A 27,654-nucleotide genomic window follows, 5' to 3' on the forward strand; every position below is an offset into this window, starting at 1 on the left:
ACTTGATGGTGAAAAATTTCAATACAGGTGTTAATTGTGCTATTTAAATAGGCGTAGATAAATCTGATAACTGATATAAACCTAATCGAACCCCGAGAGAGATAACCTCCACTAAGCAGCACGTAATGTACAAAGGGTCGTTTCAATTGGCATTGCATAAGAAAGGCTTACCCAGAAACCCATATATGTAGTCTAGTTAAAAGAGGAAAGGAAAGGGAGGAGTTATTGATAGGAGTAAAGTATATTTGATCGACGCACTGTACAGTTGACTGTCTAGAAGACGTCCTACGGTCACAGGGACCACTCACAGCACAGAAATAATCGAGAAGTCGGGATCCGCACAGGTCGGATCGTCCAGAGTGTAAATTCGTATTCGCTGTACCTTTAGGATAATACCTAGATAAAATGTTAAACCTACGCACTGTTGTAATGGGATTTATGTGGCACACCACAAGCATCATAATATTATAGTTATTCAAAGACTTGTGCTTGAACTCACTTAGAGAATATTGTACATGTTCAGCTAAACTCTAGATAGGTCTGGGAGTGATATGCGGATGTGCACAAAGATTAGGGAGCATTTCGGAGAGAGGGTCACCCACTTAAGTGTATCCATCGATGTGTCTGTTCAAATAACCATATACAACTAAATCGTAACTCTAAGCTAAGAACATGCAACCGTTTTGGTGAAAAACAAGTTAGTACATTATACATGAATATATATATGTGAAACTATATAATGAGAAACAAGTTTTATCCGTGCACTGAATATGAAAGGTTTTGGAAAAAAAATTGACAAATTGATTGTGGATTCAATATTTACCTACTAAGTTGGTGTTTTAAACAGAAAAAATGAGAACAAAACCGAACAAATGATAGTAGAACATTTTAAATAAAACCTTTTTGGCAACTGAATCTTCTGATTTCTTTATACAATTTTATTGCAACTTTAGGCTTAACTCCGAATCATAAGTTCAAATTCTCAATTTTATAAACTAGGGAAATGCAATTGCGGTACACAAAGTGGCTGGGTTGACCACCGCTTCACATGCCGTTGTAGGCGGGACCGCCGCCTCCCTCGGGCACCACCCAGTTGATGTTCTGCTTGGGGTCCTTGATATCACAGGTCTTGCAGTGGATGCAGTTCTGGGCGTTGATCTGCAGCTTCATGTTGCCGCCCTCCTCGTTGGGCACGTACTCGTAGACGCCGGCGGGGCAGAAGCGCTGCTCGGGTCCCTCGTACAGCGCCAGGTTGTGGTCCACCGGAATGCGGTCATCCTTGAGGGTCAGATGGGCGGGCTGGTCGCCCTCGTGGTTCGTGCCGGTGAGTGCCACCGACGATAGCAGATCGAAGGAGATCTTGCCATCGGGCTTGGGGTAAACAATGGGCTGGCTGGAGCTGGCAGGCTGCAGGGATTCGTGATCCTGGGGGCCGTGCTTTAGGGTCCAGGGCTCCCGCCCACCCATGAAAATGGAGAAGCCGCTGAGCACAAGGCCACCATACAGACCCAAGGGATTGTGGAACGAGGGGTGGACATTTCGGACGCTGTACAGGTCCTTCCACACAAAGGAGTTCTTGATTCTGGAGGAGGGAAGTTCAGTTGGTTAATCACTTTATGATTGGTCTAATAACTCACTTCTCTGCATAGCTGGTGGGTTCTACACCAGCCGTCGATTGCGTGTCCGCATCGATGGCCTCCAGGGCACTTTCCGCCGCCAGCATGCCGCTCTTCATGGCGTAGTGGGAGCCCTTGATGCGGGGCACATTCAGGAAGCCAGCACTGCAGCCAACCAGACAGCCTCCGGGGAAGGATAGTTTCTGGGGAAGACTCTGGAAGCCACCCTCGTTGATGGCACGGGCACCGTAGGCGATTCGTGTGGCGCCCTCGAAGACGTGGCGCACCTTGGGATGCGTCTTGAAGCGCTGGAACTCCTGGAAGGGACTGAGCCAGGGGTTCTTGTAGTTCAGACCCACCACAAAGCCCACGGCAATGGTGGGAGTGGGCTCATTCAAGTGGTACAAGAAGGAGCCGCCATATGTGAAGCGATCCAGAGGCCAGCCAATTGTGTGCTCCACCAAACCGGGTCTAGAAAAGGAGATAGTTAAGGTGGGAAGTGGTCAACCATTAGGGCTACTCACTGGTGCTTCTCGGGGGCAATCTCCCAGACCTCCTTCAGACCGATGCCATAGGCCTGTGGCTCGCTGCCCTCGTTCAGGCCGAACTTCTGCATGATCTGCTTGGACAGGTGACCCCGGCAGCCCTCGGCGAAGATGGTGGTCTTGGCGTGCAGCTCCATGCCGCGTGCAAAGGTGTCCTTCGGAGCGCCGCTCTTGGCAATGCCCACGTCATTGGTGGCGATGCCCTTGACACTGCCATCCTCGTGGAAGAGCACCTCGGAGGCAGCGCAGCCTGGGTAGATCTCCACGCCGAGGGCCTCCGCCTGATCGCCAAGCCATTTGACTAGGTGTCCCAAGCGGACCACATAGTTGCCATGGTTGTCCATGGGCCACCCCTTGAAGACGGGTATGGAGATGCGACCGGAGCCGGTGAGGAAGGAGAAGGTGTCCTTGGTCACGGGCGTGTTGAGCGGAGCACCCTGCTCCTGCCAGTCGGGGATGAGTTCGTTTAGCGAGATGGGATCGATGACGGCACCGGAAAGTATGTGTCCGCCCACCTCGGCGGACTTTTCCACCACACAGACTCGGATTTCCTGTGGGTAAACGAGGGATTAGCATGGTTACGATGGGGATGGGGGTCCTGATCTTACCTGATCCTTTTCCGCCGCCAGTTGCTTGGCCCGAATGGCCGCCGACATGCCAGCAGGTCCTCCACCCACGATCACCAGGTCCACCTCCTCAATGCAGCGCTCCATGTCCACCTCTGTCCAGCGTTCATCTTTCTCGCGGGGATTCAGCGTGTAGTGGGTGGTGATCCTGGGATATTTGGCCACCTCCGAGATGCTGCGCACCAAGTTGGGTCTAAAGAGCCTCTGGACTGTATGGGATATACATAGATCATTGTATAATCAGCCAAGTTCAGGGGTTAAGAGGTCCATGTCCATCGACATCATCTTTGCGGTTATGTAATCCCCGAAATTTGGGTTCTGAGAACACTTACCTCTGTGCATTTTCAAAAGTGCAGACATTTATCTGTTCCCTTCTCAGCTAATAGGGGTTAAACAGTGGGAAGAGTCTTAAAACTGTTCCTACACACGTATGTATATGTGTTGTGTTTATTCGGTTCCCAAACACAACACAAACAACAACAACAAGATCGGTGGTGCAACAAGTTGGACTTTAGACCCGTGCCGCTGATGACGTAGCGCTGTCCAAAGTTCGTTGGCAATGTTTACCGTGAGTCTATGGGTTTATAGTACTCGAGATTGCCCACTTCGAATACAAATAAACTGATTAAATTGGAAAACTAAAGCGGTTGCGGTTTTTTATGCTTCCAGCTGGGCGATAAGATACTAAAAGATACCACTCTTCGGGGACTCAAACCATCTTGGAAATGGTTTAGCGGAGCCACAAGCCAACCAACTGGTCTAGAGTTGTCAAACATCCAAAAAAAATCGTTATAGTCCAAATTTTCAAAATTAACAAAACATTATTTGGTCTGCAATATTAATTTGGTATCATAGCTGAACCTATTCTTTGTGTAACATAAATAAGACTGTTATATTAACAAACTGAGCTCTTTACATACTTACACTGTATCTTATTTATTTGTTAAATATAATTGGTGAGGCCAGTTTCTGTGGCAAGTGTTGATTAAAGATAATTACTTTTGAGTAAGTCAATTTCCTACAAAAAGCATCTGCTAATAACTTTAATTTGCATGTTTGGGTTTTGGGTATATGATTTCAAAGTAGGGTTTCTCTACAAAATTAAAAAAAATGCGGACAGTATATTATTTAGCGAAGTTATGGCTGAAGTTTGAGTTATGCTGCCCATATCTAACATTCCTAAGGTTTTATGAAACGTGACCGAATCATTCTAGAGAAAAAGACTTTTTTTATTATGGACCCACTTTTTTTGACATTATGAAAAGTCAAATTCAGATAGTTGAGTTTGGGTCACCAACTGGGGAAGGCTATCAAATTTCATATGCTATATTGTCTATAAAATATTTTTTAAATCATTGCACCCCTTTAAATGAAATGCTGACTCAAGACCTAAGGTGTTCCATAATTCACATTAAAGCAATCTTTATTTGAAATTTTGGCAAAAGACTTGTTCACACCTTTCCAATGCATTCAATATTACACTAAGTATATTAATAGTTAAGATTTTTAAAGCGCGGTGAATTTTTAATCCAGCCCATTTATTAAAAATTCAAGGTTAAGGTATTCATCAGGAGTTCGTGTGAAGTGGGAAGAATATACGTATATCAATTACGATTCGTGGGTACATTTGTCAATATCTATTTACAAGGAGGCGTCCTGTTGGGACTCTTTTACTGGCCAAAGAACTGTTCCTGCTCCATGCTGCCCTCATCCGTCGGGGTCACCTGCTCCGCGCTCTTCGCCTGCTGATCCTGCAGCTCCTGTTTCTTGAACAGCTCCGTCATGGCCTTGTCCACGGGACTCCTTTCGCCCGGCTTGCCCTGATTGGACTTGGTTAGGTTGGATTCCGGAGCCAAGGGCTTATCGCGCTTGCCGAAGCGAATGAAGTTCGAGTCCATCTTGCCGGAACGCACAAAATCCTGTGGAGCAGCGCGACCAAAGCGCATAAAGTTATCCGGACGACCGAAACGCATGAAATCCTGTTTGGGACTGCGGAGCTCCTCGTGGGGACTGCGTCCAAAACGCATGAAGTTATCAGAGCGTCCAAACCTCATAAAGTCCTCCGCCGGGGTGCGTCCAAATCTCATGAAGTCCTCGGCAGGACTGCGACCAAATCTCATGAAGTCCTGCTTGGGATCTCGACCAAATCGCATAAAGTCCTGCTTGGGATCCCGACCAAATCTCATAAAGTCCTGCTTCGGATCCCGACCAAACCTCATGAAATCCTGCTTGGGATCTCGGCCAAACCTCATAAAGTCCTGTTTAGGATCTCGACCGAACCTCATGAAGTCCTGCTTGGGATCCCTGCCATATCGATCCATGCTGGCCCGCTTGGCCACGCCCTCCACCTCATCGGATACCCCATAAGTGCCCTCCGGAGGCAGTTGCTCCGCCTGCCGTTTGCCAAAATGCATGAAGTTGTCCTGCAGGGACCTCCGCTTGGCCTCCATTTCAGGATCGTACTTGTAGCGCGGTTTCCTGCCGTGTTTCTGGAAGTGCAGCACCACCGCGTTCTTGGCATAGTCGATGCCAATCACCGAGATGGGGTGACGGAACTCCAGCTCCGCCCTCTCGCTCTGATCGTTGCCCAGGAGGGCATCCACCAGGTCATTGTCCTGCGGAGGACCCACCTCGGGATCCGCATCCTGCAGAGAGTTGCCCCCAAAGCTGGGCGTATCGATGATCTCGCTCTGAATGGCCGACTGCATCTGGTAGAGGGCCAGCAGGAACATCAAGGCAATGCCCATCTGCAAGGATAAGAAAAGCAAAGCAGTGTGATAATTATGAGGTGGCGGCATCTCGCGTTATCTATTGCAACTTTTAATCACATTAAGACTGTTCATTTTACTTAGGGTAACAGTAGCCACGCGCCAGGACTCGCAGACAAAGTGTCCTGCTAATTAACCATCATGATATTTATGGCCAGATCTGCTGGGCCGGCGCGTAAAAAGTTAACCAGCCGCATTAAGGCCACCGCAATGGCATGACAATGGGCTCCCACTCAGCCACCAGCCACCAACCACCCACAACCCCCACCCACAATGGCATATAACCAGGTTTACAGGCATTAACACTTGTTCGTGGCACCCGGCGATGTGGGCGTTGGGAGGAAGTCGGGTGGGCGGCCGGAGCAGTTGATGTATGGTGTCCGGGCGACGACAGAGCAGCACCATTAGAGATGCAAATGATTATGGCTTTTGGATATGGTGACGGCCGTGCCTCAAGAGGCTGGGAGGCCTGCTCAAGGCAAGCTGATCCGCTGAGTGCCGTGTCGCCGCATTGGAGATGTGCCAGCTGCAACAGGTGGCAGATGGCACTAGCCAACGGCAGTCGGGGTCACCAGAATCAAAAAGGCCATTAGCAGAGATTCAGAAATAGTTCCGTACTTTATTTTAAGGGGTCGATCAATAGACATCAAAATACAGGGAAAAAGGTGCTATAAATTTTCTATTCTAAGCGAACTTGGATTGAACATCAATGGTTCGCCTAACATCTCCTGGTAGGACCTAAATGCATAATTGGTTTTAAGCCATAAGTTTAAAGAAACACTTTTTTATTATTATTATTACATGATATGATACCTTTTTTTTGTAAAACATTTGGGGCACCAAACCTTTATTGAGAGATTATTGTAACTGACTATAGTTCGCTTGGGTTCAAATGCTTTCAATACCTCTTAACATAAATACTTATCATAATTATCTTTAATGGCTAATCGGGGTCACCAAACCCTTTATCCAGTGCTTCATAACTTAGCTATGGTCCCAGAATGTTATGCATCCCGCATCTTAACCGTATTAAGCCATGTAATGACAGGGTAAAGAAAGGTTTGGTGACCCCGATTCTTTGTTTTACGATCTAGGTACAACCCTTTAAGACTAAACAAAGTATCAATGTTTGAAAAATTAGAAACTGTGATTGTAAAGCACAATAATAATCTTTTTAATAGGTATAGGAATTATTTTCAAGATCCTAGTAATCCCAGTAGGTTATGTTATGAGTTCATAAATGTGGGTGTGGGTCACCTTTGCACACAGCTTAATTAAGCTGTAAGAAACCGAACCACCATATCTAATTTAACGGTATTGATTCGATTGAAAGCTGCATCGTTTGCATTTCAGCTCATTGATTACTAACGATTATTAACTGCCATTAAAAAACGGCTATAACATTTTTCACATACTTTAGAAAATTTTGAAATGTGTTTTGCGGAAGCTTGCAACAAAGTTGCAGGAAGAAAAAGCCAGTGGGCAATCAGGGGGTTTCCAAACGCCAACAACCAGTGGCTAATTAGCACTTCTGTGAAGCCGAAGTTTGAGTGCTCCGTTTGGGGAAAAATTAAAAACTTGGCCAGACAACTCACGACAAAAACTTGACCTCCAAGTCGGCGGATGATGAGCAATGATGACTTCGCAACCGTGAGCATTAACATACTTCCAGCGGTACTCGCTCGATGTGGCGACAATCAGAGCCACATTCAAGTGTTTCAAAGTGCGATGAAGTTGGCCCAGACAAACCGTCTGAAGATTTGCATATTTACGCACTTTTCAGCGCTTTTAATGACCAACTGCAGTTGCAGCAAAAGTTGCATTTGCAGGCTGCGATTGCAACAGGTGGTGCGAAAAACTCAAGGGTTCCATAAAGGGGAAACTAGTAATTTATGGGCTCCAACTGGATGTGTTGCAATGCCCATGCTGCGGCCTCTGAAAATATGACAGACAGCCTCTCCAGAGGCAAGGAGTCAGCGAATTTTCAAGTGGGTAGGCAACAATTGCCAAATGTCTGATTGATTTGCGATGCCGAAATGTGCATTTAAAATTCACAGCAGTTGCCTTGTTTATTCTGGAGGAAGAAGAGCGGAGGAGGCACCTGCCCAAATGGGCATATGCCATATGGCAATGGGAGGTATCAATAACGAACTCGTTAATTCGCTTAGCAGGCGCATGGAAGATGAAACCAGGGATTCGGGCCAGGCCTAAACTGATTTGCATGGCGTATGAGATACGTTTGATATCTTTGAAGTTGAAGCTGCCCTGGCAACAGAAGTATCCAGCAGATACTGGATTTTCAGGACATATTTACTGGATGGCACATTACATTACATATGGTACATTACATTTAAATATCATTTGTCACACCGCCGAAGACAAATGATATAGCGGGCATTATTTCACTTGTCCAGTGTCGGCGATAAATCAAAAATTGCACACGCTTTACAGTTCTTGAGCTCATGGCTCTCCTGGCGTCAGAAAGTGGTCCACCACTTCCGCTTTTCCATTTTTCCACATTTCCCACTTTCCTGGAGGTGTGAAAACAGGTGGGAATGCAAATGGTTATGTAGCTCTGCTCTGGGCCCCAAAAGTGCACTCATAAATATTTCAATTTGCCTTCATTAACCGAAACGGCTGTTACTATTCCTTGTGTCTATCTGCCAGTTTCGAGGAAAACTATTTCCTGGCCTGACTTTTCCCACACTCTAACTAATTTTCTGGGTGGGAGAGCCGAAAAGTTGACAAAATTTGTTGGATTTAGTTTAGCTGGCTATGTTGGCCAATTAAAAATTAGCTCGCTTTAAGGATTAAACAATCATATTTGATGTTTCCCAGTGGGAGTTAGGCTTTTATTAATATTTATATAAATAAACATTTGTAAAACATAAATTGTAACTCATAAATGTGGCTGCATATCAAATGTCAAAGGGCTAGTTTCAGAACAAATTACGCTAAAAGAGCTCGCTGTCTTATCTATTTTTATATTTTTAAATAGAATATTTTAATTAGGTAAAAGTTATACTGTTTAATTTTCAATTGAATGAACAGCAAATGGGTTCCAAACGAAAATGAAATCTCATGAACTTTATAAAGTGGTTTGGAAATCAACAAAAGAACAGGGGTTTTTGAAGATGAAAATTATAAAAAATTATATTTAATAATTTTCAAAAGACCAGGAGTTTTCTAAAGCTGAGATTAGTTATAGTTAACTTTGGAGATTTTATGTTACCAACTTTTTTCTTTGGTTTTCAGTTTTCCGTTTTAAAATCAGATTTTAAACTTATGATACACCAAAAAAGCTCTAATTTTCAAAAAGATTCAATTGCTTCCCTCTGAACTAAAATGATATTTAATAAGTTTCTTAAAACAGAACGGTGACAGAACTTTTTCAAAACTTTCTAGATTTATTTTTAGGAATTGCCACCGAATGGCAGTTCAGTTCCAAAGAACTGATTAGTTACTGATGGCATTGCCCACCACACTCACCTTTGAAGTTGGTTCCTTTTAACTGGGAACTGGTAGAAAGTCGGGACTGGGGATCCTTTTTGGCCACGCACACACACACTTGTTGCCCGGTCGAATGTGGAACAGTTCTGTGCGAATGTCTGCCGAAACATCCTGTTTTATATGCTGGTGGGTCCTTGCCTTTGTGGAGGCGCCACAAGGAGCAGCAACAAGTGTTGCGGCAACATGTTGCCAACGGTTGCAAAGGACATTTAATGAAGCTGGGGTCTATTGTTATGGTTTCCATTGCAGTTTTTTAGGCTTTAAAGCGCTAGTCAGCGCAACAGATTAGCAGGTATATAATGTATACACTTATTTTTATGTAGAAAAAACCTTGACAATGTCGGCAAATGGACTCTGGTCAGCCGCTGATATGTTTGTTTTGCCTGTCAGCGGCTGTCAGCGGGACAAAAGACCAAAAGCAGTGCGCATTCAGGGTGACTTATTAGCCAGAGGAACCATGACGTAGCAACATTTCGACGCCAGTTTGCTGGCCACTCGAGCACCAAATTGTATGCAAATCGCCCACAATTGTTATGTTACGCCCACTTTTAAGTCGGCTAAAAATGGAGCAGGGGCAGGAGCAGGGCCATCCTGGCCGGGCACGTCCAATTAGCCTTCGAGCAAGTGGATCGGCTACGTGTCCGTATGCGTTATAATTTGCCCTTGCCGTCGCGGCGTTTATGGCGCTTTATGGCCCTGTAACCTGTAAGAGGATACATTGTGGCGCCTCTGGCATCCCACATCTTTAGAATACCCCATCCCAATCCCATCCTCCTTCGCTTCTTAGCCAGCTTCTTTGGACTCGCCCTTTTGGGTGGGGCTGCGAAACTGTTCAAAAGCCGGAAGTCTGTAATTATGGCCCTGCCAAAAGGCCAAAGTTTTGGAGACTCTGGCCTGCTGGCCACCATGCCTGACTGGCCAGAAATGTGTCGTCTTGTTGGCCAGGTTTATTGTATCCACACTGCGCTCTTTACGATCACCACAAAAATCAATAGAAAACACGTCTGCAAATGGTTTCATTTGCATAAATAGCTGCGAAAAAAGGAAAACGAAACCGAAATAGCTGGCAAAGAGTTAAGACAAGACTAGTTCAAGTTCAAATTTAAGGTTTGGGCCTGGGTTTGTTGACCAGGCCAAGTCGTGTGCCAGTCCCCCAGTTAAAAATAGACCAGCTAGACCATCAGCTCTTCATGAAGATACGGCTTTCAGGTCTTTGTAGGCACTACCGACACCTGTGTTGTCAACCCATTTGAATTTTGATAACATTTTTGGTCATCAAATTTAAATAAACTTGAAATTAAATTCTTTATTGATATTTGTGCGATTTACACTGTAAGTCATTAAAAATTATGTAAAACACTCTTATGATTGTACAATACATTTTTTAGTTCATATAATAATTTATATATACCTAAGTTTTATTTTGAACTAAAAAGGCTTAAAATGAATGGATCCTTCTTTAGTTTTAAGTAACCTTTATTAAAATATTTAAGTATTTTTAAACAATGAAATGACCCATTTGTTTTTATAATAGTTTATTATTAATAGCAAGTAACTTAAGCCCTAAATTGTTCATCTTTTATTGGAGAATATACAAGCTTTCTATTCTTTTTTTTTCGAGTGGTTACGCAATATAAACCATATATTATAATAGACATTTTATAATTCTTAGGCATAAGATAAAAACCGGATGTAATTTTAATGCCCAATAGGTAATTTACATATTTGATCAAAAAGACGAGCCTACAAAAAAGTGTCACGTGGCGATTTGAATACTTTAGGCCAAAATGCGAGTTTAGCAGAGGTCGGGTCGCCTGTTACCACTCTGCATTCTCCTCTTGGCCACTTTGATTAGCCCGGTTTAGCTGCAGCCCTGGCTGAAATAAAGCCAATAAAATAGATGCTGCTGCGTTGATTCGATGTCAATGCCATTGTCAATTTGCGACTGCTACTATTTCTGTTCATCTTTTGTTTCTCTTTTCATTTTCTGTTTCGGTTTGAGCGCTTTTGGCCAACAACTGTAACTAACCAGGCCCGTCTAATTAATGGCCGGAGCAATGGGGATTTATGTGTGCCATAAAGCGAACTTAGGTAGACGCTTTTCGCCGATCCACCCACCGATCCGGTTCGTTGGCATTGATGGTTGGGGCCAGCTGATTTCCCTAAGAAGAGGCGGCACACACTGCGTATGCGCAACGCAGGCGATGCTGGCTGGGGAAAATTGAATTGTTTGCTAAGCTCAATTGCATCACGTTCTAACTGCAGGCGGATGCACTTGTAACGAAATTGTTTAGTGAGCAGGTAAAACAGGTGAGCACCGGGCGACGATCGTTTACTTTGAGCGCAGCGAAGTGAGAAAGCGGCCCACAGTAGCTCAACCCCTGACCGTTGGGATAGGTGGGGGTTAAGAGGAGGTTAGGAGGGGTTAAACTGGGTTATGAGGGGTTAGGAGGGGCTGGGAGGGATAACAAGGCACCCAGGGGGAAGCCCCTCGCCAAGTTTTGCGTGTCACTGATCGAGTCTCTCTCGGTTTTGGATTCGTCTGTATGCACACAAAGAAAAACAGATATAATATGGTAATTACTAATTAGGGTTAGGAACTTTCTTCAAAAATTGTGGTAGACTTCCATAAGTACCAAATAATAGTATCTGATGCTGATAATACGCATAAGGTATTTTTAGATTTATTAATACATAATGTTATATATTCGTAAAGACGTCTAGTGTTCATATCTATTTTATCTCGGATGAAGTACTGATATAATATGGCAGTTAGGGTAATGAACTTTCTTTACAATTTGAATATATTACATATTATTATGGTTATCTTAATTTTATAATTATCAAAAATACACGTTTTGTTTTCTTTTTAAAACAGTCTAAAGTTTTAGCCTATTTTATTTTGTTAAAAAATGTAATTAACCATGGAAAACAAATTTTATAGCTATTTAAGGCTTTAATTACTTAGGTGCAAGTTTATAACCAGAAGTCAGTTTAATATTCCGCAGTTGACTTTGAAAATTTTCCATACTTTTTTAATTACAGAGAAACCCTAAAATAGATTACTTACCGAAACCCTTTAAACCAGGTAATGAAACGAACGTAAAGAAGTACAGAGTTCATACCAGTTACGTATTATGTATATTCACATGAGAAACTCGTATGGATAATGTAAATATAAGTTTGACCTGACACGGAGCTGCTTTTTCTCGGTGTGCCAGCTCGGAAACTAGCCACCAGATCTCGGAGAACTGCAGCTGTGTGTGCTCCAAGCCAAAACTAGCCGATGCGATACATAGTTTGGGCCAAAGTTGTTTTCGTTTTATTTTCTATTAGGTTGGCTGGGAGTGCGAGACTCTTTTCGTGATCAGTTTGTGTTTAGCATTCGGTGAGCGCGGGTCAACATTATCTGTATCCGAAACTTAATCTGCCAAAGTAACCGAGTATCTGGTTAAAAGGGTCTGCCACCGTTGCCAAGTGAAGGTGCGAACCGACTTATAAAATTAATTTAAAGTTAAAATTTTAAACAGAAGCTTAAATCAAAGACTGTTTTAGTGGCACTAATGCAATTAGCATGCGAATCAAAGTCCAAGGCTGAATATATTAATTGAATTTTGGTTAAAAGACTTGAGTCGAAAAGGTGATAGGTCCTTGGCTGTCTGGCTGAATATTCGAATATGGTTTCCCAACCACTGTGTATACCCAATAAGTCGTGACTATAGACCGTTGCATCCACTCCTTGATTTTATTATCGCATTGTTGACATCTCTGAGTGCTCCAAACTGGTTGTCCCCAGAAGAAAAGCCGAACATGCAAACGGACCAAGAAGCACCGGGCACCAGGCACTTTTCGGGTATTTTCCGAATTGGGAAACTGGGAAATTCCAGCCACCTGGACATGGACATGGACATGGACATTCTTTGCCAGCAAGTGCAGCTGTCGTCGGGCATGCAATCACCGCATCAAGTGGTATAAATTGCAGTTTGTAGTACTCCCAATGACTGGCTACTATCTACCTGCATTTCGGGAATCGTTTTATGGCTTTCCAGCCTTTGAAGCCGTTTAGATGCCAACCCGATTGCCCCCCGGAGCAGATCTGAAATTGCAACAATTGCCGACCAACTGGTGTTGCACAGCCTTGCTGGCCGAGATTAGGGGGTCAGCGGGTTGAGTGTGGCAATCGCAATCTCTTAACCAGGCTAACACACATCTGCCCTTTTTCACTTTCGAAAACCACGTTCGCTGCCACAGTCTTTGGTATCAGCAATGAACTACGCTCTATAGCTGCGATCTTGGCCGCTGACCAGCCATTCTTGGCCCAATGCTAAAGTCATATAAGGCTTTTAATTTGGGACCGAGACATTCGAAGTCGCCAATTAAGTAAAACTTTAGTGCTATTTGCTTTTTATGACTTAACAGGGGGTAGTATAATTGTTGCGTTAAGTTTGAAATGCCAATTTATAAAGAGGTTGATACGAACTATACGTAAGTTCATTATAGGCTTGTTCTTATAACGCCTATAATAATCGTAAATTCACAATTCTCTTATATCATCTAAAAGTAGTTAATTTGTAGAAACGATCGGAAAATTCATTTGTCAGTCTTTATTTTTAATTTGTATTCAAATATAGGCCATATATACTTATTTACTGATCTTAGTTGACTCCACTTTGTTTATAATATAAGTGCAAAGATATATATTTCCTTGAAGGCCGGTTTCACAATGAAAGGTTAACTTTGCTTTGGGTTAAATCAACTGCAATTTGGAAATGAAAGAATTTATCTGACTGAAAACTATTGACTAGATAAAATGTTCAAGTTAAATTTATCTGATATCTTAATGGCATTGTTAAGGTGCTAGTTTGCCATTTGTCAGATTAAGTTAACATGAAGTTAGCCTTATAGGTTTATAATTTTAAAAAATCACAAATATGACATATGATGCCTAATTAAATACTTGTTTAATAGGATTTTCTTTTCGGATTAGCTTAACTAGCTGGTTATATATCATTTGATACTGATTTATACTGATTTGTACCACAAGGGTATTTAAACTTCGACTCGCTGAAGCCAACTTCCTTTCCCGATATGGCTTCAGTTTCACTTGTCACCCCAACCCCAGTTCATTGCGGCTTTGCTCCGCCAACCAGAAGATTATAGGTAGTCCAGCTTGTTATGCGGGGTCCAAGTCCGCGCCGTCTAATAACCATGTAGTGTCGAATGCGGGTCAATGTGTCAGGGGACCAACGGCTTTCGATCAAGTTTACGTCAACAGCGGATGAAGGACACAAGGTGCTCCGGCGTGGCACCAGCTCGTGCTCTGGGCATGCTCCACCGCCCACGGCAAGCTCATGGTGCGAATCGTGGGGCATGCGACATGGACTTGGACACAGATGTGGACGTGGATGTGGCAATCTCTTAATTGGTGCCGTAACGCCGAATCGGTGTCGCTACGCTTGCCCACTCGATGGTCACTGCGTTGACACTCAGAAACCCAGCCAGCCAGTTATGTGGCCACTGGTCAGTCGACCAAAAGCCAAACGTGGCCTAATCTGCAATTGTCGCTCCGCCGGCTAACTGGTTGGTTGCCTCATACGCATACTCACATGTAGCTGATACGGCCACTTTACAGCCAAGATCAAATGAAATTAAAAGTGCACTTGGCGGCGACGGCCATTACGTGCCTATAGCTCCATAAGTGCCCCAGGAAAAACCCAACAATGTCAACTCCTCTTTTAGAGATCATATTAAACTGATAAAATAGTACATATAATATTTAGGAGTTTTTAAAAAGGTACCAGTTTTAGGTGTGTGTTTAAGTTTATGTATCTTTGGTGTAAAAACGAAAATAAAACGGTCAACTAGGAGATATCATCTCTTTAAAACTTAAAGAACGCCCGGAAACCAAACATATTTATAAGGTGAAGATTTAGTTGGGTGGTTTATTTGACAGTTTTGGGATTTATGAAGTGAAGATACAGTTAGATTTTTTATTTGTCAATTTTAGGATCTATGGACTGCAGATTAAGGTTATAAATTTGCATATTTTAGGATCTATGAACTGAAGATTTAGTTAGATAGTTTATTTTGGTTATTTTAGGAGCCAGTATTCTTGAAAAGTAAAGTATTTATAGGAATACTGAGGTACTTATAACAATCCTAGTTATTATATACCATAAACTTACCTCAGATATTTCTTTTTAGAAATTAAAAACTATTTTTAATATTTCTTAAAACAATCCTTTAATTTTTCCTTTAGACAGAAGCTATCAGAGATGGCCGCCAAACCGAAGTTCGTGTACGAGAAGGATGACCTGGCCACCATTGGTGAGGTGGACGACAACGAGGTGGACCGCATTGCGGAGTGCTTCAAGGGACGTAGTCTGTTCATCACAGGAGGCACTGGCTTCCTGGGCAAGGTCCTGGTCGAGAAGTTGCTCCGGTAAGTGGCTAGAAAGTGGGTGCAAAGTGGGCGGGCAGCTGCTCCATGCGTGACCTCATTAATCCCAATTTCCGCCATGGCTTATGCAATATTATTAATTCCTGCAGGTCGTGCGGTGGCCTTAAGCGCATTTATCTGCTCATCCGCCCCAAGAAGGGCAAGGATCCCCAGGAGCGCATCAAGGATATATTCCAGAATGTGGTAAGCAGGGTGGGAATTATGGAATTATGAAAACTATGAGAATTAATAGCCTGGCTTATGAAATTAATCAACTAACGTGTGTGTTGTGTGTTGGCAGCTTTTCGACCAGGTGAAGCAGCTCCGTGGCGAGGAGCACATCCTGCAGCAAGTGGTGGCCATAGCCGGCGACGTCCTTTCGCCCGGCTTGGGAATATCGGAGAAGGATCTGGAAACACTGCGCCAGGAGGTGTCCATAGTGTACCATTGCGCAGCCACAGTGCGGTAAGTTCCACATCCGAAAATTTCTTGCAAAAGCTTTTATAAATCTGAAACTATTTTTACTTAAAAAAAAAAACCAACCAAGTTTGTTGAAAATACTTTGTTAATATTTAATCTTCAGCCATCTTCAAACTCGAAGATTTTAAAGTGGAATAAACGGTTAATCCGTGTTTATCACTTTAAATCGGTTTCCTCAGACCTGTTCCACTTGGGAAAATTATTACGTTGCATGATTATACCTCTATGGCAATGTTTATAAACAGATATAACTGTTTAGAGATACTATGCGATAGTAAATTTTACAAATACCTAGTTTGATATTTCAGACATAGTATCATACCGAACAATTAGCTCTATTCTTATTCACCCAAGTTCTAATTCAATGATGTTTTTGAGGAATATATAATCAATATCTTATAATAATATTCCATTTTATGAAATCCAACATGAAGTCATGCTTGGTAGATTACTACTTCAACCTTTAACTCCCAATTCCTCCCCCAGCTTCGATGAACCTCTCCGGAGTGCCGTGTTCATGAACACCCGCGGCACCAAGTACATGCTGGAACTGGCCCTGACCCTGAAGCACCTGGACTTCTTCGCCTACTGCTCGACGGCCTACTGCCACCTGCACGTGAAGACGCTGTACGAGAAGCCCTACGACCCGCCGGCAGATCCGCACAAGGTGATGCAGGCCTGCGAGTGGCTGACGGACGACGAGGTGGCCACCATTGAGCGCAAGGTGCTCGGGGATATCCCGAACACATACGCCTACACCAAGTCGCTGGCCGAGGCCCTGGTGGTGGAGAAGTTTGACGAGCTGCCCGCCGTGATCCTGCGACCCTCGATCGTGATCCCCATCTGGAAGGAGCCCATTCCCGGCTGGACAGACAACATCAACGGACCTACTGGTCTGCTTATTGGAGCGGGAAAGGGTGTCATTCGCACCATGTACTGCAATTCCTCTGGCTACGGGGATTTCCTGCCCGTGGATGTGGCTGTCAACGGTATCCTGGTGGCCAGTTGGAGGAATATCACTGCGGGCACGGACACCACCAATCGGGTGGCACACATGACGTCCTCCAACGACATTAAAGTATCCTGGGCGGAGATCATCGAGCTGGGTCGCTGGGTGATCGAGAACAAGGTGCCGCTGAATGGCGTGGCCTGGTATCCGGGGGGCTCAATGAAGTCCAACTACTGGGTGCACTACGTCTGCATGGTGCTCTTCCAGTGGATGCCGGCTCTCTTCGTGGACGCCCTGTTATGGATCCTACGCTATCCTCCCGTACTGTGCCGCGTCCAGAATCGTATCTTCAAGGGATTCGAGGTGTTCGAGTACTATGCCAATAATGTGTGGAACTTTGACAACTCAGAGGCGGTGAAGCTGCGCAAGCTCATGAATAACAAAGAGCGGCGCACATACGTTATAGAGAAGATCGAGCTGGACCTTATCGACTACTTCACCAACTGCGTCCTCTGCGCCCGCCGTCTGATCCTAAAGGAGTCGGACGAGTCCATTCCGGCGGCCAGGAGGCACATGAAAGTGTAAGTACTAACCCTGCCCATGGAATACCAACCCCCCACTAACCATGATCTCTTTTTTATCCCAGGATGTGGGTGGTGGACAAGGTCTACAAGGGCATCTGGATATTCGGCATCCTCTACATGCTCTACAGGTGCTTCTTCGCAGGCTAAAAACCGTCCGGATGGGACGCTTAGTTAAGAATAAGTGCTGGAGACCAAAAGATGTGCCCTGCCCCAAGCCGTAGTTGTTATGTTTTCTTTAGGAACTAAGTTTTCTAGTTATAGGCGGTGCTGTTGATAAGAAACGTTTGTAATTCACTTGTTTTGAAAGGCAGCGAATAAAACATTGGTTTATGTATGGTGTCGAGTTTTCAGCGCTGCATGGAATATACAGGGTAGCACATGGGTTTCAGATGGGGAAATTGGGGTGACTAAAATATACATTTTTGAATTTGGCGCGAAACGAAGCTACTTCGATTTATGTAGTGTTGTAAAACGCGTTTTGAAAAAAATTTCCCGTTATTTATTTATAAATAGGTACAAGAGGTTCAAATTAGTAGCCGATTGCATAAGAAAACAAGATCACTATTTTTTCCCTATCAATTTATTGGGAAACTAAAGTTAATATTTAAAAACAAACAGTTTAATCTGTACGTAACTAATTTCATAAATGGATCATAAGGCACACCATTTATTCGATGAAAATAAGTTTCTTAGAGCGTACAGTATCACCTTCTGGTCATACAAGTTCCGTTCGATATATGTATTCCAAATGATCAAACTTATTTCGAGAAAAATAAAAATCAACAACCTAGGTAAGGTTGTGATTTACCTTTGTACTTAGATTATTTTATTTTTTAACTAAGAAACTTAAAAAATAAGTGATAAAAACTGTTACGTAGCATAGGAACTCCTTAGCACGGAAGATATATGGAATAATATATTTTAGGTACTGTTTTGCCAAAAGCGAAGTGTAACCAAATATTCAAGCTGTCCCGGAGCGGTATATTTGAGCGCTCCCGGCACGGTCACACTGCAATTCGGATGGCTTGAAAATCATCGATGTTTACGCGAATCGATAGATCGCAGGGCTTTGCTTTGTTTTGCAAAATCCAAGCGGAGCTGAGGCTGTGACAGATTGCGGGTGCGAGTTGCGGACCATCATTGCGTCATCACCAACTCCTGGCCAGAAAAGTGATTGGGGAACGAGGCAGGTGCACGTCCGGCGACACGGAACGCTCCCGGCGACGAGGACGACTAGGGATCAGTGGAGGTGGAGGAGAAGGTGGAGGTGGAGGCGCTGGCCGAGTCACGGGGGCTGGCCGACATGACCAGCACCACTGGAAGTGCTCCCAGCCTGGGACCGCCCACGAGCGGTGCGGGCGGATCTGGCACACTGGAGGGCACGCTGAGCAAATGGACCAACGTGATGAAGGGCTGGCAGTACCGCTTCTTCGTGCTGGACGAGAACGCCGGGCTGCTGTCCTACTACACGGTGAGTGACTCCAGTCGATCTCCTGACTAACCCCCATATCGCACCCAGAACCGATTCCCCAGGGCCCGCTGCGTTATCTTATCTGCGATAGATACTTCTGGATACACACAAACACCAACACTTGTTGGTGCGCTTTTATTGCGAGATTTGTGAGCAGGCCATCACTTTTTTGAGTCGGACAGACGCGTCTGACTCTTGCCTCTCTGGGCGACCTGGTAGGCACTTGTGTAGAAGTCGTAGAAACCGTAGAACATGGCCATGATGACGGTGCTAAAGTAAAAGAGCACGACGGGCTGCATGCCGCAAAATATCAGCTGCGCTGGAACCTGCGCCAGGATGAGCGCGAACTGAATCATCTGGGTCACCGTGATGGACTTCTTCACGGGTGTCAGGGCCTGCATCACAGATTTATCCGCCACGGCAGCCACGAAGTAGTATGAGTACATAATGACGTGGACGATTGAGTTCAGGAACGCACAGAAGTAAGCAGCGGTGCCTGTGGAGCATGCAACATTTCAGGAAGGGATTGGATATATAAGAGGCTTCAGGAGAGCTTACCATTTGTATTAAGGTTGATCAGCAAGGAAGCTAACGTAAGCGTAGAGCAGTGGTGAAAGACATGCAGCTTGGTCACCTGGCTCTGTTTCTTGCGCAGCACAAAGATAACTGTCTCCAGAAGCTCGGACATCTTCAGCCAGAAGATGAAGTAGGCCAGAGAGAAGTAGCCCTGCAAGCGCTCCGGAGTGCTTCCAAAATCGGTGCACTTCCAGAAGAATAAAATCTCGTTGTGCGTGAGATAGAGGACCTACGAATCTAGTCATTAGATGCTGATACTTATGGTGGCTGAAGAAACCCACCTGCTTGATAACGTATATGCAGGACACCACCTGGATGACATTGTGCGCCAAGATAAGCCGCTTGAGCGTGTAGGGCTTGCGAGACTCCATGAAACTGTCGGAGAGAGATTAAAGGTCTTATTTCTTACACGAGTGGACAGCCGGACACGCTGAATTGGTAATGCCAAGTCCAGCGACCCGCATGACAATGAGCTACGTCGGCATTAGCATGTGGACTTACTGTGGACCCGCTTTCGTAACAAAGTACAGATAGAGAGATAGAACGGTGATCATGTACCAGGGATCCCTGTATACCGCAGGAATCTCCACTAGCGTTCGCACATCCACACCTACAATTGGATTAGAGAGATGGTACAATCTCCTTTAATACCAATCCAAAGAAGCTCACTTGCTGCCGCCTCCATTGTGATCCTTTGAGTTGGATTTTCTCTGGTCTAGATCCTTAAACTCGCAAGGTACTGGAGAACTGCTGCTCTATCACCTGGAAACGCTGGCACACATTTAAGCGCGAACAACTCGCTGACCACTGCTTTTATTCCCTTTCCAGCATTGATTTGAATTCATTAATTTATAGCACGCGTAGTTCCCCTTTGGCTGTTCTATAATGAGCTCACCTACTTCCAACTCTTTTTTCAGTCGAAGGAGAAGATGATGAAGGGCGTGAGACGTGGCTGTGTGCGCTTGAAGGATGCGCTAATCGGGATCGACGATCAAGAGGACAACACCTTCACGATCACCGTGGACCACAAGACCTTCCACTTTCAGGTAAGTCATAATCAGTAGAATAAAAGCCCCACTAATGTTTCACCATAATTTATCATTCCTGATGTCATATCTCTTATTAAGCAACGCATTTGATTAGTTTTGTCAATAATGTTGCCCTATAATCAAAATCCTTGAACAAAAATTGGAGGGAAATTATGCTAGCAATGCAAATTCAACATTGACTACTCAATGAATTGAAGAAGGAAACAAAACTGAATTCCAAACTAGTCTTGAATTCATATGACGACAATTGGTTCAAGAGGCCAAGTACGTTTGTTTATCCAATTTACAATGTCGCAGTTAAAGCCATGCTTTCCAGACAAGCACAACTCTGCCCCGGAAAACAGGTGCAACAATAAACAGGAAAAAGGGTATCTGGACAGCGACCTAGAAACCTCTGTCTGGCCCTCACGTTCTTCCTTTTGTTTGACTCTGTTGCCTTGATGTAACGATAAAACTTTTCCCAATACCCACATATACACACACACACAAGCAAAGGAGCCCACTAAACTTGCCAACTTTCTAACCGTTTGCAGGCGAGACATAGCGAGGAGCGGGAGCAGTGGGTGCGCCGCCTGGAGGACACCATACGACGCCACGCGAACCGGTCGCGTCTGTGGGATAGCCAGAGCGCCTTCTACATTGCCGGTGGATACACGAGGGAAGTGGGCGGTACCGGAGTGGGCGGCAGACGACCCAACCACCTGGAGCTGGTGGCGCGCCGAGTTTCCGAGGCGGATGCCTACCTCCAGCTGATGATTGAACAGACGAACGTGAGTATTGTGCCACGTAATGCAGGCATTATGCAATTTACTGTCACTTTCATTTTCCCTATTTGCTGCTCAGTTGCTGGACAAACGCATCGCGGAGCTGACCGATCCGGCAGAGCAAACCAAATGCAAGGCGCTGCAGGACAACGCAAGTGTGAGTAGGAAGACTCTATGAAGCCGGTGCCTCTGTGAGAGAAACCTCCAGCTGCAGCTCGTCCCGAAAGTTGTTTGAAAGTTTCTCAACTTCGGCATACGTTAGACGCCAGTAGTCTTTGTCAACGCGCATGAATTGCTCCGTGTCCTGGCTGTGAATTATCTGTCGAACACGCACCACGGTGCCGACCCTTTCAGCAGCATCTCTTCCGCACAGACAGAGCGTGGCGTTCAACTGCAGCCGGTCACTGGGTGTGACCAGCCAGAAGACAAACACATCTTGCTTCTGGCTATCTGGTGACCGCATATATTCTTTCGGTGCCTTGTTCTTAAGAGCCGCATGAGTCGCTGTGCGGCAGATTAACACCACCAATGGGATGTGAGCTTCCAGGTGCGAATGCTGCCTCGGCAGGAAGCTGTTGTAGATCTCTCGTGGTCTCCGAGACATCGCAAACGGGTGCTCTATCTCCCCGCCGTAAGCCAGTAGACCCAACACCTGGTTGACCCGAAACTGACAGGTCTTCGGCTGGAGAGAAAGCACAACCCGTTCGCCCTCCAGCAGCGGCAGACAGCGCTGGAAGGAAGCATCCTTGTGGTCGTGATCGCAGAGGTAGTGCAGCAAAAGCAGCTGGCTGTCCACACGCCTTTGGCAACTCTCAAAGAGGCACTTGCTCACGCCGCATTTTATCAGCAGCGGTTTCGGCTCGGGATCTTCTTCCAGTCGAGCTGAACCGGCTTCACCCGGTGGAGCAGGCTCAATGACATCCAAGCTAGATTGTGGCGTTCTTTTCCTTTGACGCGACTGCCTCGACTCAAGCTCCAGCAACCCCGCCTCCATTGTTTCTAGGCTGGAGTTGAGCCTCTTCAGATCGTCATCCAGATTAAACCTGGTCTTTATCTTGTGGTCCAGCTCTTGCTGCTCGCGCTCACGGCGTTTTTTATACACTTGAAATTGTGCATACACCTCGTCGATGCTGTGGAGGTCAGGATCGAGTAACTCCATGGCGGATTAGGTCTGATTAAAGGTTTATAAGTAAATCGATTCGCGGGAAAAGCTAGGAATTTAGAGAGTCGTTTTGCGGAAGTGTGTTTGTTTTCCCAGCGGAGTTTGCCGGCCGAATCGTATTGCCAGGCCCACTATGTCCCCGCCCACCCATATCGATTTCCAATGCAAGTTCAGGGTTAGCTGGAGGCCAGATGCACAGGCGTGAGAGAATGTCACTCGACCGGCATCTGGCCACCAACGGCAGCTGCTCACTTCTTTGGCAAACTTTGGCGAGGCCATATCGCTAGTTTTCACCACTCCCGCTTGGCTAATCATCACTCGTTCTCGTTTCAGGCCATGCTGGATCACATTAAGCACTCGATAGTCAGCCTGCAGATTGCCAAAAACATGGCCCACCCCATCAATGGAATCTACAACGGCCCACCGGCCACTGCCTCGACCAGTTCCTCGGCCAGTGGAGCTGCTACGGGAAGCAGCAACAACATCCAGGCCGGTGGCCTAAAGGTACCCCTGGAGGGTCAATTGGGCGGCAAGGGTGAGCTGGGCGACGACGAGGACGACTCAGCCACTGAAAACGGTGAGTGGCTCTTGGCCAAGTAACTGGTAATTATGCCAGGGTCAAGTTGCTAATCGAATCCAATTCGAGCGCCCTGTTTGCATTCACTAATCTTGCTCTCATCTTGACAGCTACCACCGCTCCTCTTGGTTTGGTTGTGCCGGAGACCTCCTACTCGAGCAGCGAGGGCGAGGAGGACTTCTACGATGCCTACGACGATCCCTTCACCAGCCTTGGCAGCTCCCCGATTGGCTGGTGAGTGGACCACTTGCAGGTCTTATAAGTAGCAGCGAAAGCAGCCCTCTTGACCAAGTGTGCCGACTGGCCATCAATCAGATGCGATGCGGCAACCGGCGAGCGTGCAGTGTAATGCGAGATGTGTGCTAAAATTACGCATTCGTTGCCCGCCAGTCCGAGACCCCCGGCTCCTGGCCTGCATCTCCTCCTCCTCAATCTGCTCCTTTGGACAAGCGCATGCGCCTCAGCTGCGCATGCAAAATGCATTGCCCGAAGTTCGTCGCAGTCGCTATTTCGGGGCAGTCTGTAATTTCGGCCAAGTCGCGTGTAAATAATAAAAACAGGACCTCATCCCCGTCTCAACTCCCATCCATCCCATCGGAGCTTTGTTGGCACAGCTGACACGGCTTCGTCGTCGGCGCCTTGCTTCGTCATCGACTGCCTTCGTCCTAGTCGTAGTTACAGTCGCCGTTGTGTATGCCCGTCAGTTGTAGTTTCGTTCGTCATCGGCTCGCAGTGTCGAAGCGCTCCTTTGGGTGCAATCCGACCCCCCGCCTCCGCTCCCCGGCTGGATTTTTCAGTAGTTTTTCTGTTTTCCACTAATGGCCTAGCCCGTTCGGCGGCTTTGCCGAGGCATTTTGAATCGAGAGCTTCCGCTTCAAGAGCGAAATTATGCAGTAAAATATCCGGCCAGCATCAGCATCCCACGCAATGTTCAAGAAGTGGGTCCGACGCGTTAGCCTGAGGTGAGGATGCACAGTGTACACTGTACACTTGGTACATGTGCGCCAGGTCGCCGTAAGTGTTTCCCTCATAAATTGTAAATGAGGCAAAGCAACAGAGCACGAAAAAATGGGGAGGATGATGCGGGCCGCGGAGGCTGGGTGCTGCTCGTCCCAGTGACGCACACGCACAGGCTGACATCACGCTTTAGGATTTATGTCAGCCCATTACTTATGCCCAGACACCGCAGGAATCCTAATCAACAAGTCCTGATTTCACTCTCGTTACCCATTTTTACAGCGCCACGCGCGGCTTCTCGGAAACCACATCGCCCACCCACGAGAAGGTTCCGGATGGCTTCGCCAATGCCGAGCCAGTGCCTCTGTGCGAGTCACTTGCCCCCCAAACGCTGCCAGAGATCGATGAGAGCTTAGCCGATGCGGATGCCAGCGTTAAGACAGCCAGGACCGCGACAAGCTCCCGAAGTGCCAGCTACGATAATGGAATAGACTACGACGCCCTGTACGAGGAGGAGGAAGAGACGGACCTTAGCATGGAGGCGCACGGTTCGATGATCACGCATCTGCTGTCGCAGGTGAAGATCGGCATGGACCTCACGAAAGTGGTACTGCCCACGTTTATCCTAGAGCGCCGCTCGCTGCTGGAGATGTACGCCGACTATTTTGCTCATCCCGATCTGTTTTTAAAGTAAGCTTTTACCAAGCCTTATGATGAATATAACTCATACTGTGTCCTATCCCACAGAATATCGGATCTGGATGATCCACGCGACAGAATCGTGCAGGTCTGTCGCTGGTATATGAGTGCTTATCATGCGGGACGCAAAAGTGCAGTAGCCAAGAAGCCCTACAATCCCATTTTGGGCGAAGTCTTTCAGTGCCATTGGGATATTCCTGGTGAGCAATGCAAAATGACCAATCTCTGACCAACACTTATATGTTTATTTTTTGATTTCAGGGGAATCCCAAGATGCACAGGAGGTGCGTGACGGCCCAGTGCCTTGGTGCCGACGGGATCAGCTCACCTTCTTAGCCGAGCAAGTGTCGCACCATCCGCCAAGTAATAAAGTCGAGGTATCCCCTTTTAGAAGGAGGAACTAATATATTTATTTGTTGCAGTTTCTGCCTTCTATGCGGAGCATTACAATAAGAAAATCACCTTTGCGGCCCATGTCTGGACCAAGTCGAAGTTCTTGGGTCTCTCGATTGGAGTTCACAACATTGGCGAAGGCGTTGTGACCCTGGTGGATCGCAGCGAGGAATACATAGTGACCTTTCCCAACGGCTACGGCAGGTGAGGATTGGCTTCAAGGATTTCTGTTTCTGGATAAATAAAAAATCTCCCTTTTGCCCAGGTCGATTTTAACGGTGCCTTGGATTGAGCTCGGAGGCTCGGTGGAGATCAAGTGCCCCCAGTCGGGATACTACGCCAACGTGGAGTTCCTTACGAAGCCCTTCTATGGCGGAAAGCGCAATAGGGTGTCTGCCGAGGTGACTAGCTGTTAAAGTAATCCTTTACCTTTATATTAACTTTAAATGTCCTTAGGTTTTTGCTCCCAGCGAGAAGAAGCCTTTTGTCTCGATTGCCGGCGAGTGGAGCGGTTTGATGGAGGCCAAGTGGCATGATAAAAATGTAAGTTCCTCATGTTATGTTTACCATATGTAGGTAGTATACCATTATATATATTGTTACCGTAAATGTTGAACCTTTTCGTGTACTTTTCCTTCGCATACCGCGCCTAAACGCTGCAACAAACAACCCCTCGAGTTGGCAGCCACATCCACCCACCACACCACACCTCTACCTCTACTTACTATCCACGATTCTTCTGCTTTTCTCTTAAATAGCTCGGGAGCATTTCCTATGTGTGTTTACTTTGTTTGTCTAGAAAATCGAACCCACCAACTACTAATCCTCTGCCTGTCCTCCAAAAGTTGTATTTCAAATTGTTGATATCCGTACTATTGTGTATGATTGTTGTGTATTCAGTATTCAGTATTAGAACCAATCCCAAATCAGTTTGACCGCCTAGTGAACTTGAATGAATCTCTTGAATTTTCTAGAAAACCGAAGTATTCGTCGACGTAAATCGCATACCCATATTTAAGAAACAAGTTCGACCAATCGTTGAGCAGGATGAGTACGAATCGCGACGCGTTTGGAAGGAAGTTACAGCGGGACTCAAGTAAACAGCTCACCAATCTGCCAATTAATATCTGACCCCTCGAAAGTGAAGCAGAATAATCTGATCCCTCTGTTCGTTGCTCTCCCGCAGGTTCAACGACATCGAGCGTGCCACCACGGCCAAATATGTGGTGGAGCAGCAGCAGCGTGAACAGGCGAAGGTGCGCAAGGAGTACGACATTGCCTGGGAGCACAAGGTAACCCACTCTGATATGATATGCATGACTCAGTCAACTGATAACCTTCGTATCCAGCACTTTAAGCCCGTGGGTGATAACTGGATCTACGCCAAGCCGCTGAGTCAGCGCATGTATCTGCAGGAGAAGGAGGCCAAGAGATAATGCCAGCGACTGACATCGAGAGCAACAACACCAAAAACGTCTATATATATGGATCATATCAAGAACGAGCCTCAACTATATGTTTAATTCCACAAGTGCGCAAACCTCTGGACACTGACGATACAACGTAACGAATGCAGGAAACGATAGAGCAGCGATTAGAAGATGGAGGTCAAGGACGTGACCTCCAGGGTCTGGTTATTAATTGTAAATAATATACACGAATATCCAGGCGGCGAAACAGATGGAAAGCTCTGCTCATAAGGTTGCAATGCGAGTCAAGCTCGACAGCTCAGCGGAGACAGACAAAGGAAATATCACTCACAGTTTCTACACACAATTAACGATTATTATTTACTACTAAGTACTAGTGTGTTTCAAAGGCAATCGCAGTAAACTGCAACAAAAGAACACCTATTCAATACCTTTTACATTACTAACATTTACTAACTAGCAACAATGAAGGAAAACCAATTCATAGTGGGATATATCAAAAGTTGTAGATTACGAAATGATAGATATTTAAGGATAGAAATTCTATTTTTGAAATAAAAGACTCTGCTATAGACGAAATACAATACCGACACGCAAGTATCTGACGGATACTGCCTATACGCTTGTTACCAAGACCCCAACAGACTCACACGGACACATTGAACACGGTGCACAATGATTTTCCAATCGCATAGTTTTTAAATCAATTACGATTATACGATTACCTCTAGTATTATGTTTCGAATTCCACTTGTCACAATGAATAAAGCTTTACTAACAGTCCACTAATGACACTCCCTCAAATCCTGTACACACTCTACTGTAATAAAACGCAAACGAAACCCACACTTCTTGAGACATTCAGAAATAAACTTAACTTTTAAACCTTCGAGCCAGAAAGCCTACAACACCCACACAGCAAAGCTACCGAATACTCTCACGCAAAGTTAACGCAAAATGAAACGAATAAAGTAAATACGCTTCGATATATATTTAAAGTAATATTTAACGGTCTAGTTAACCCGTAGATTAAACGAATAGTTATCCCGAGGGCCTTGA

At 45.6% G+C, this 27,654-nt stretch overlaps 6 protein-coding genes across 8 annotated transcripts; 2 read left to right on the forward strand and 4 right to left on the reverse strand.

Moving 5' to 3' along the window:
• Positions 1 to 911: 911 nt before the first annotated feature.
• Positions 912 to 3,465, reverse strand: LOC119551925 (electron transfer flavoprotein-ubiquinone oxidoreductase, mitochondrial). The gene is made up of 5 exons (XM_037861555.1): positions 3,120 to 3,465; positions 2,770 to 2,996; positions 2,141 to 2,712; positions 1,638 to 2,087; positions 912 to 1,582 (listed from the first exon to the last, which is right to left on the reverse strand). Exons 1-5 carry the CDS (start codon positions 3,145 to 3,147, stop codon positions 1,045 to 1,047), a joined length of 1,815 nt encoding a protein of 604 aa, XP_037717483.1. The 5' UTR covers positions 3,148 to 3,465; the 3' UTR covers positions 912 to 1,044.
• Positions 3,466 to 4,221: 756 nt separating this feature from the next.
• Positions 4,222 to 9,149, reverse strand: LOC119550269 (FMRFamide-related peptides). The gene is made up of 2 exons (XM_037858848.1): positions 9,045 to 9,149; positions 4,222 to 5,534 (listed from the first exon to the last, which is right to left on the reverse strand). Exon 2 carries the CDS (start codon positions 5,532 to 5,534, stop codon positions 4,458 to 4,460), a length of 1,077 nt encoding a protein of 358 aa, XP_037714776.1. The 5' UTR covers positions 9,045 to 9,149; the 3' UTR covers positions 4,222 to 4,457.
• Positions 9,150 to 12,418: 3,269 nt separating this feature from the next.
• Positions 12,419 to 17,851, forward strand: LOC119551681 (putative fatty acyl-CoA reductase CG5065). Of its 2 annotated transcripts, none has more exons than XM_037861140.1 (6): positions 12,419 to 12,548; positions 15,325 to 15,507; positions 15,615 to 15,708; positions 15,806 to 15,969; positions 16,471 to 17,514; positions 17,580 to 17,851. In XM_037861140.1, exons 2-6 carry the CDS (start codon positions 15,341 to 15,343, stop codon positions 17,662 to 17,664), a joined length of 1,554 nt encoding a protein of 517 aa, XP_037717068.1. In that variant the 5' UTR covers positions 12,419 to 12,548; positions 15,325 to 15,340; the 3' UTR covers positions 17,665 to 17,851. The 2 variants fall into 2 exon arrangements, with proteins under 2 accessions (XP_037717068.1, XP_037717069.1); XM_037861141.1 differs by having other exon boundaries at positions 12,439 to 12,542.
• Positions 17,852 to 18,560: 709 nt separating this feature from the next.
• Positions 18,561 to 27,487, forward strand: LOC119549612 (oxysterol-binding protein-related protein 9). 2 transcript variants are annotated; one of them, XM_037857782.1, is made up of 15 exons: positions 18,561 to 18,988; positions 20,482 to 20,610; positions 21,147 to 21,383; positions 21,457 to 21,534; positions 22,873 to 23,116; positions 23,227 to 23,350; positions 24,356 to 24,763; positions 24,821 to 24,972; positions 25,034 to 25,135; positions 25,195 to 25,369; positions 25,431 to 25,566; positions 25,622 to 25,708; positions 26,140 to 26,261; positions 26,352 to 26,457; positions 26,515 to 27,487. In XM_037857782.1, the coding sequence occupies exons 1-15, from the start codon at positions 18,821 to 18,823 to the stop codon at positions 26,599 to 26,601; spliced, it is 2,355 nt and encodes a 784-aa protein (XP_037713710.1). In that variant the 5' UTR covers positions 18,561 to 18,820; the 3' UTR covers positions 26,602 to 27,487. The 2 variants fall into 2 exon arrangements, with proteins under 2 accessions (XP_037713710.1, XP_037713711.1); XM_037857783.1 differs by lacking the exons at positions 18,561 to 18,988; positions 20,482 to 20,610; positions 21,147 to 21,383; ... (1 more) ...; positions 22,873 to 23,116; positions 23,227 to 23,350 and adding an exon at positions 23,713 to 24,078.
• LOC119549614 (elongation of very long chain fatty acids protein 7) lies at positions 19,084 to 20,391 on the reverse strand. The gene is made up of 5 exons (XM_037857786.1): positions 20,234 to 20,391; positions 20,066 to 20,174; positions 19,846 to 19,939; positions 19,547 to 19,793; positions 19,084 to 19,484 (listed from the first exon to the last, which is right to left on the reverse strand). Exons 1-5 carry the CDS (start codon positions 20,247 to 20,249, stop codon positions 19,150 to 19,152), a joined length of 801 nt encoding a protein of 266 aa, XP_037713714.1. The 5' UTR covers positions 20,250 to 20,391; the 3' UTR covers positions 19,084 to 19,149.
• On the reverse strand, positions 21,406 to 22,638 carry LOC119549613. The gene has a single exon (XM_037857784.1). The coding sequence runs from the start codon at positions 22,534 to 22,536 to the stop codon at positions 21,550 to 21,552; it is 987 nt and encodes a 328-aa protein (XP_037713712.1). The 5' UTR covers positions 22,537 to 22,638; the 3' UTR covers positions 21,406 to 21,549.
• Positions 27,488 to 27,654: the final 167 nt, after the last annotated feature.

Source organism: Drosophila subpulchrella, chromosome 2R, assembly GCF_014743375.2.
Source record: "Drosophila subpulchrella strain 33 F10 #4 breed RU33 chromosome 2R, RU_Dsub_v1.1 Primary Assembly, whole genome shotgun sequence".
Lineage (NCBI taxonomy): Eukaryota > Metazoa > Arthropoda > Insecta > Diptera > Drosophilidae > Drosophila > Drosophila subpulchrella.

Excerpts from the sequence above, each read along its gene's own strand:
- LOC119551925 (XM_037861555.1), bottom strand. The coding sequence starts at position 3,147 with ATGTCTGCACTTTTGAAAATGCACAGAG. Across the intron at positions 2,713-2,769 it reads TGGCGGCGGAAAAGGATCAG|GAAATCCGAGTCTGTGTGGT; the intron begins GTAAGATCAGGA and ends GTTTACCCACAG. Across the intron at positions 1,583-1,637 it reads CCCACCAGCTATGCAGAGAA|AATCAAGAACTCCTTTGTGT; the intron begins GTGAGTTATTAG and ends TCCCTCCTCCAG.
- LOC119550269 (XM_037858848.1), bottom strand. The coding sequence starts at position 5,534 with ATGGGCATTGCCTTGATGTTCCTGCTGGCCCTCTACCAGATGCAGTCG.
- LOC119551681 (XM_037861140.1), top strand. The coding sequence starts at position 15,341 with ATGGCCGCCAAACCGAAGTTCGTGTACGAGAAGGATGACCTGGCCACC. Across the intron at positions 15,508-15,614 it reads CTGGTCGAGAAGTTGCTCCG|GTCGTGCGGTGGCCTTAAGC; the intron begins GTAAGTGGCTAG and ends TAATTCCTGCAG. Across the intron at positions 15,970-16,470 it reads CATTGCGCAGCCACAGTGCG|CTTCGATGAACCTCTCCGGA; the intron begins GTAAGTTCCACA and ends TTCCTCCCCCAG.
- LOC119549612 (XM_037857782.1), top strand. The coding sequence starts at position 18,821 with ATGACCAGCACCACTGGAAGTGCTCCCAGCCTGGGACCGCCCACGAGC. Across the intron at positions 24,764-24,820 it reads CATCCCGATCTGTTTTTAAA|AATATCGGATCTGGATGATC; the intron begins GTAAGCTTTTAC and ends CCTATCCCACAG. Across the intron at positions 26,262-26,351 it reads GAAGTTACAGCGGGACTCAA|GTTCAACGACATCGAGCGTG; the intron begins GTAAACAGCTCA and ends GCTCTCCCGCAG.
- LOC119549614 (XM_037857786.1), bottom strand. Across the intron at positions 19,794-19,845 it reads GCATATACGTTATCAAGCAG|GTCCTCTATCTCACGCACAA; the intron begins GTGGGTTTCTTC and ends CTAGATTCGTAG. Across the intron at positions 19,485-19,546 it reads GATCAACCTTAATACAAATG|GCACCGCTGCTTACTTCTGT; the intron begins GTAAGCTCTCCT and ends CATGCTCCACAG.
- LOC119549613 (XM_037857784.1), bottom strand. The coding sequence starts at position 22,536 with ATGGAGTTACTCGATCCTGACCTCCACAGCATCGACGAGGTGTATGCA.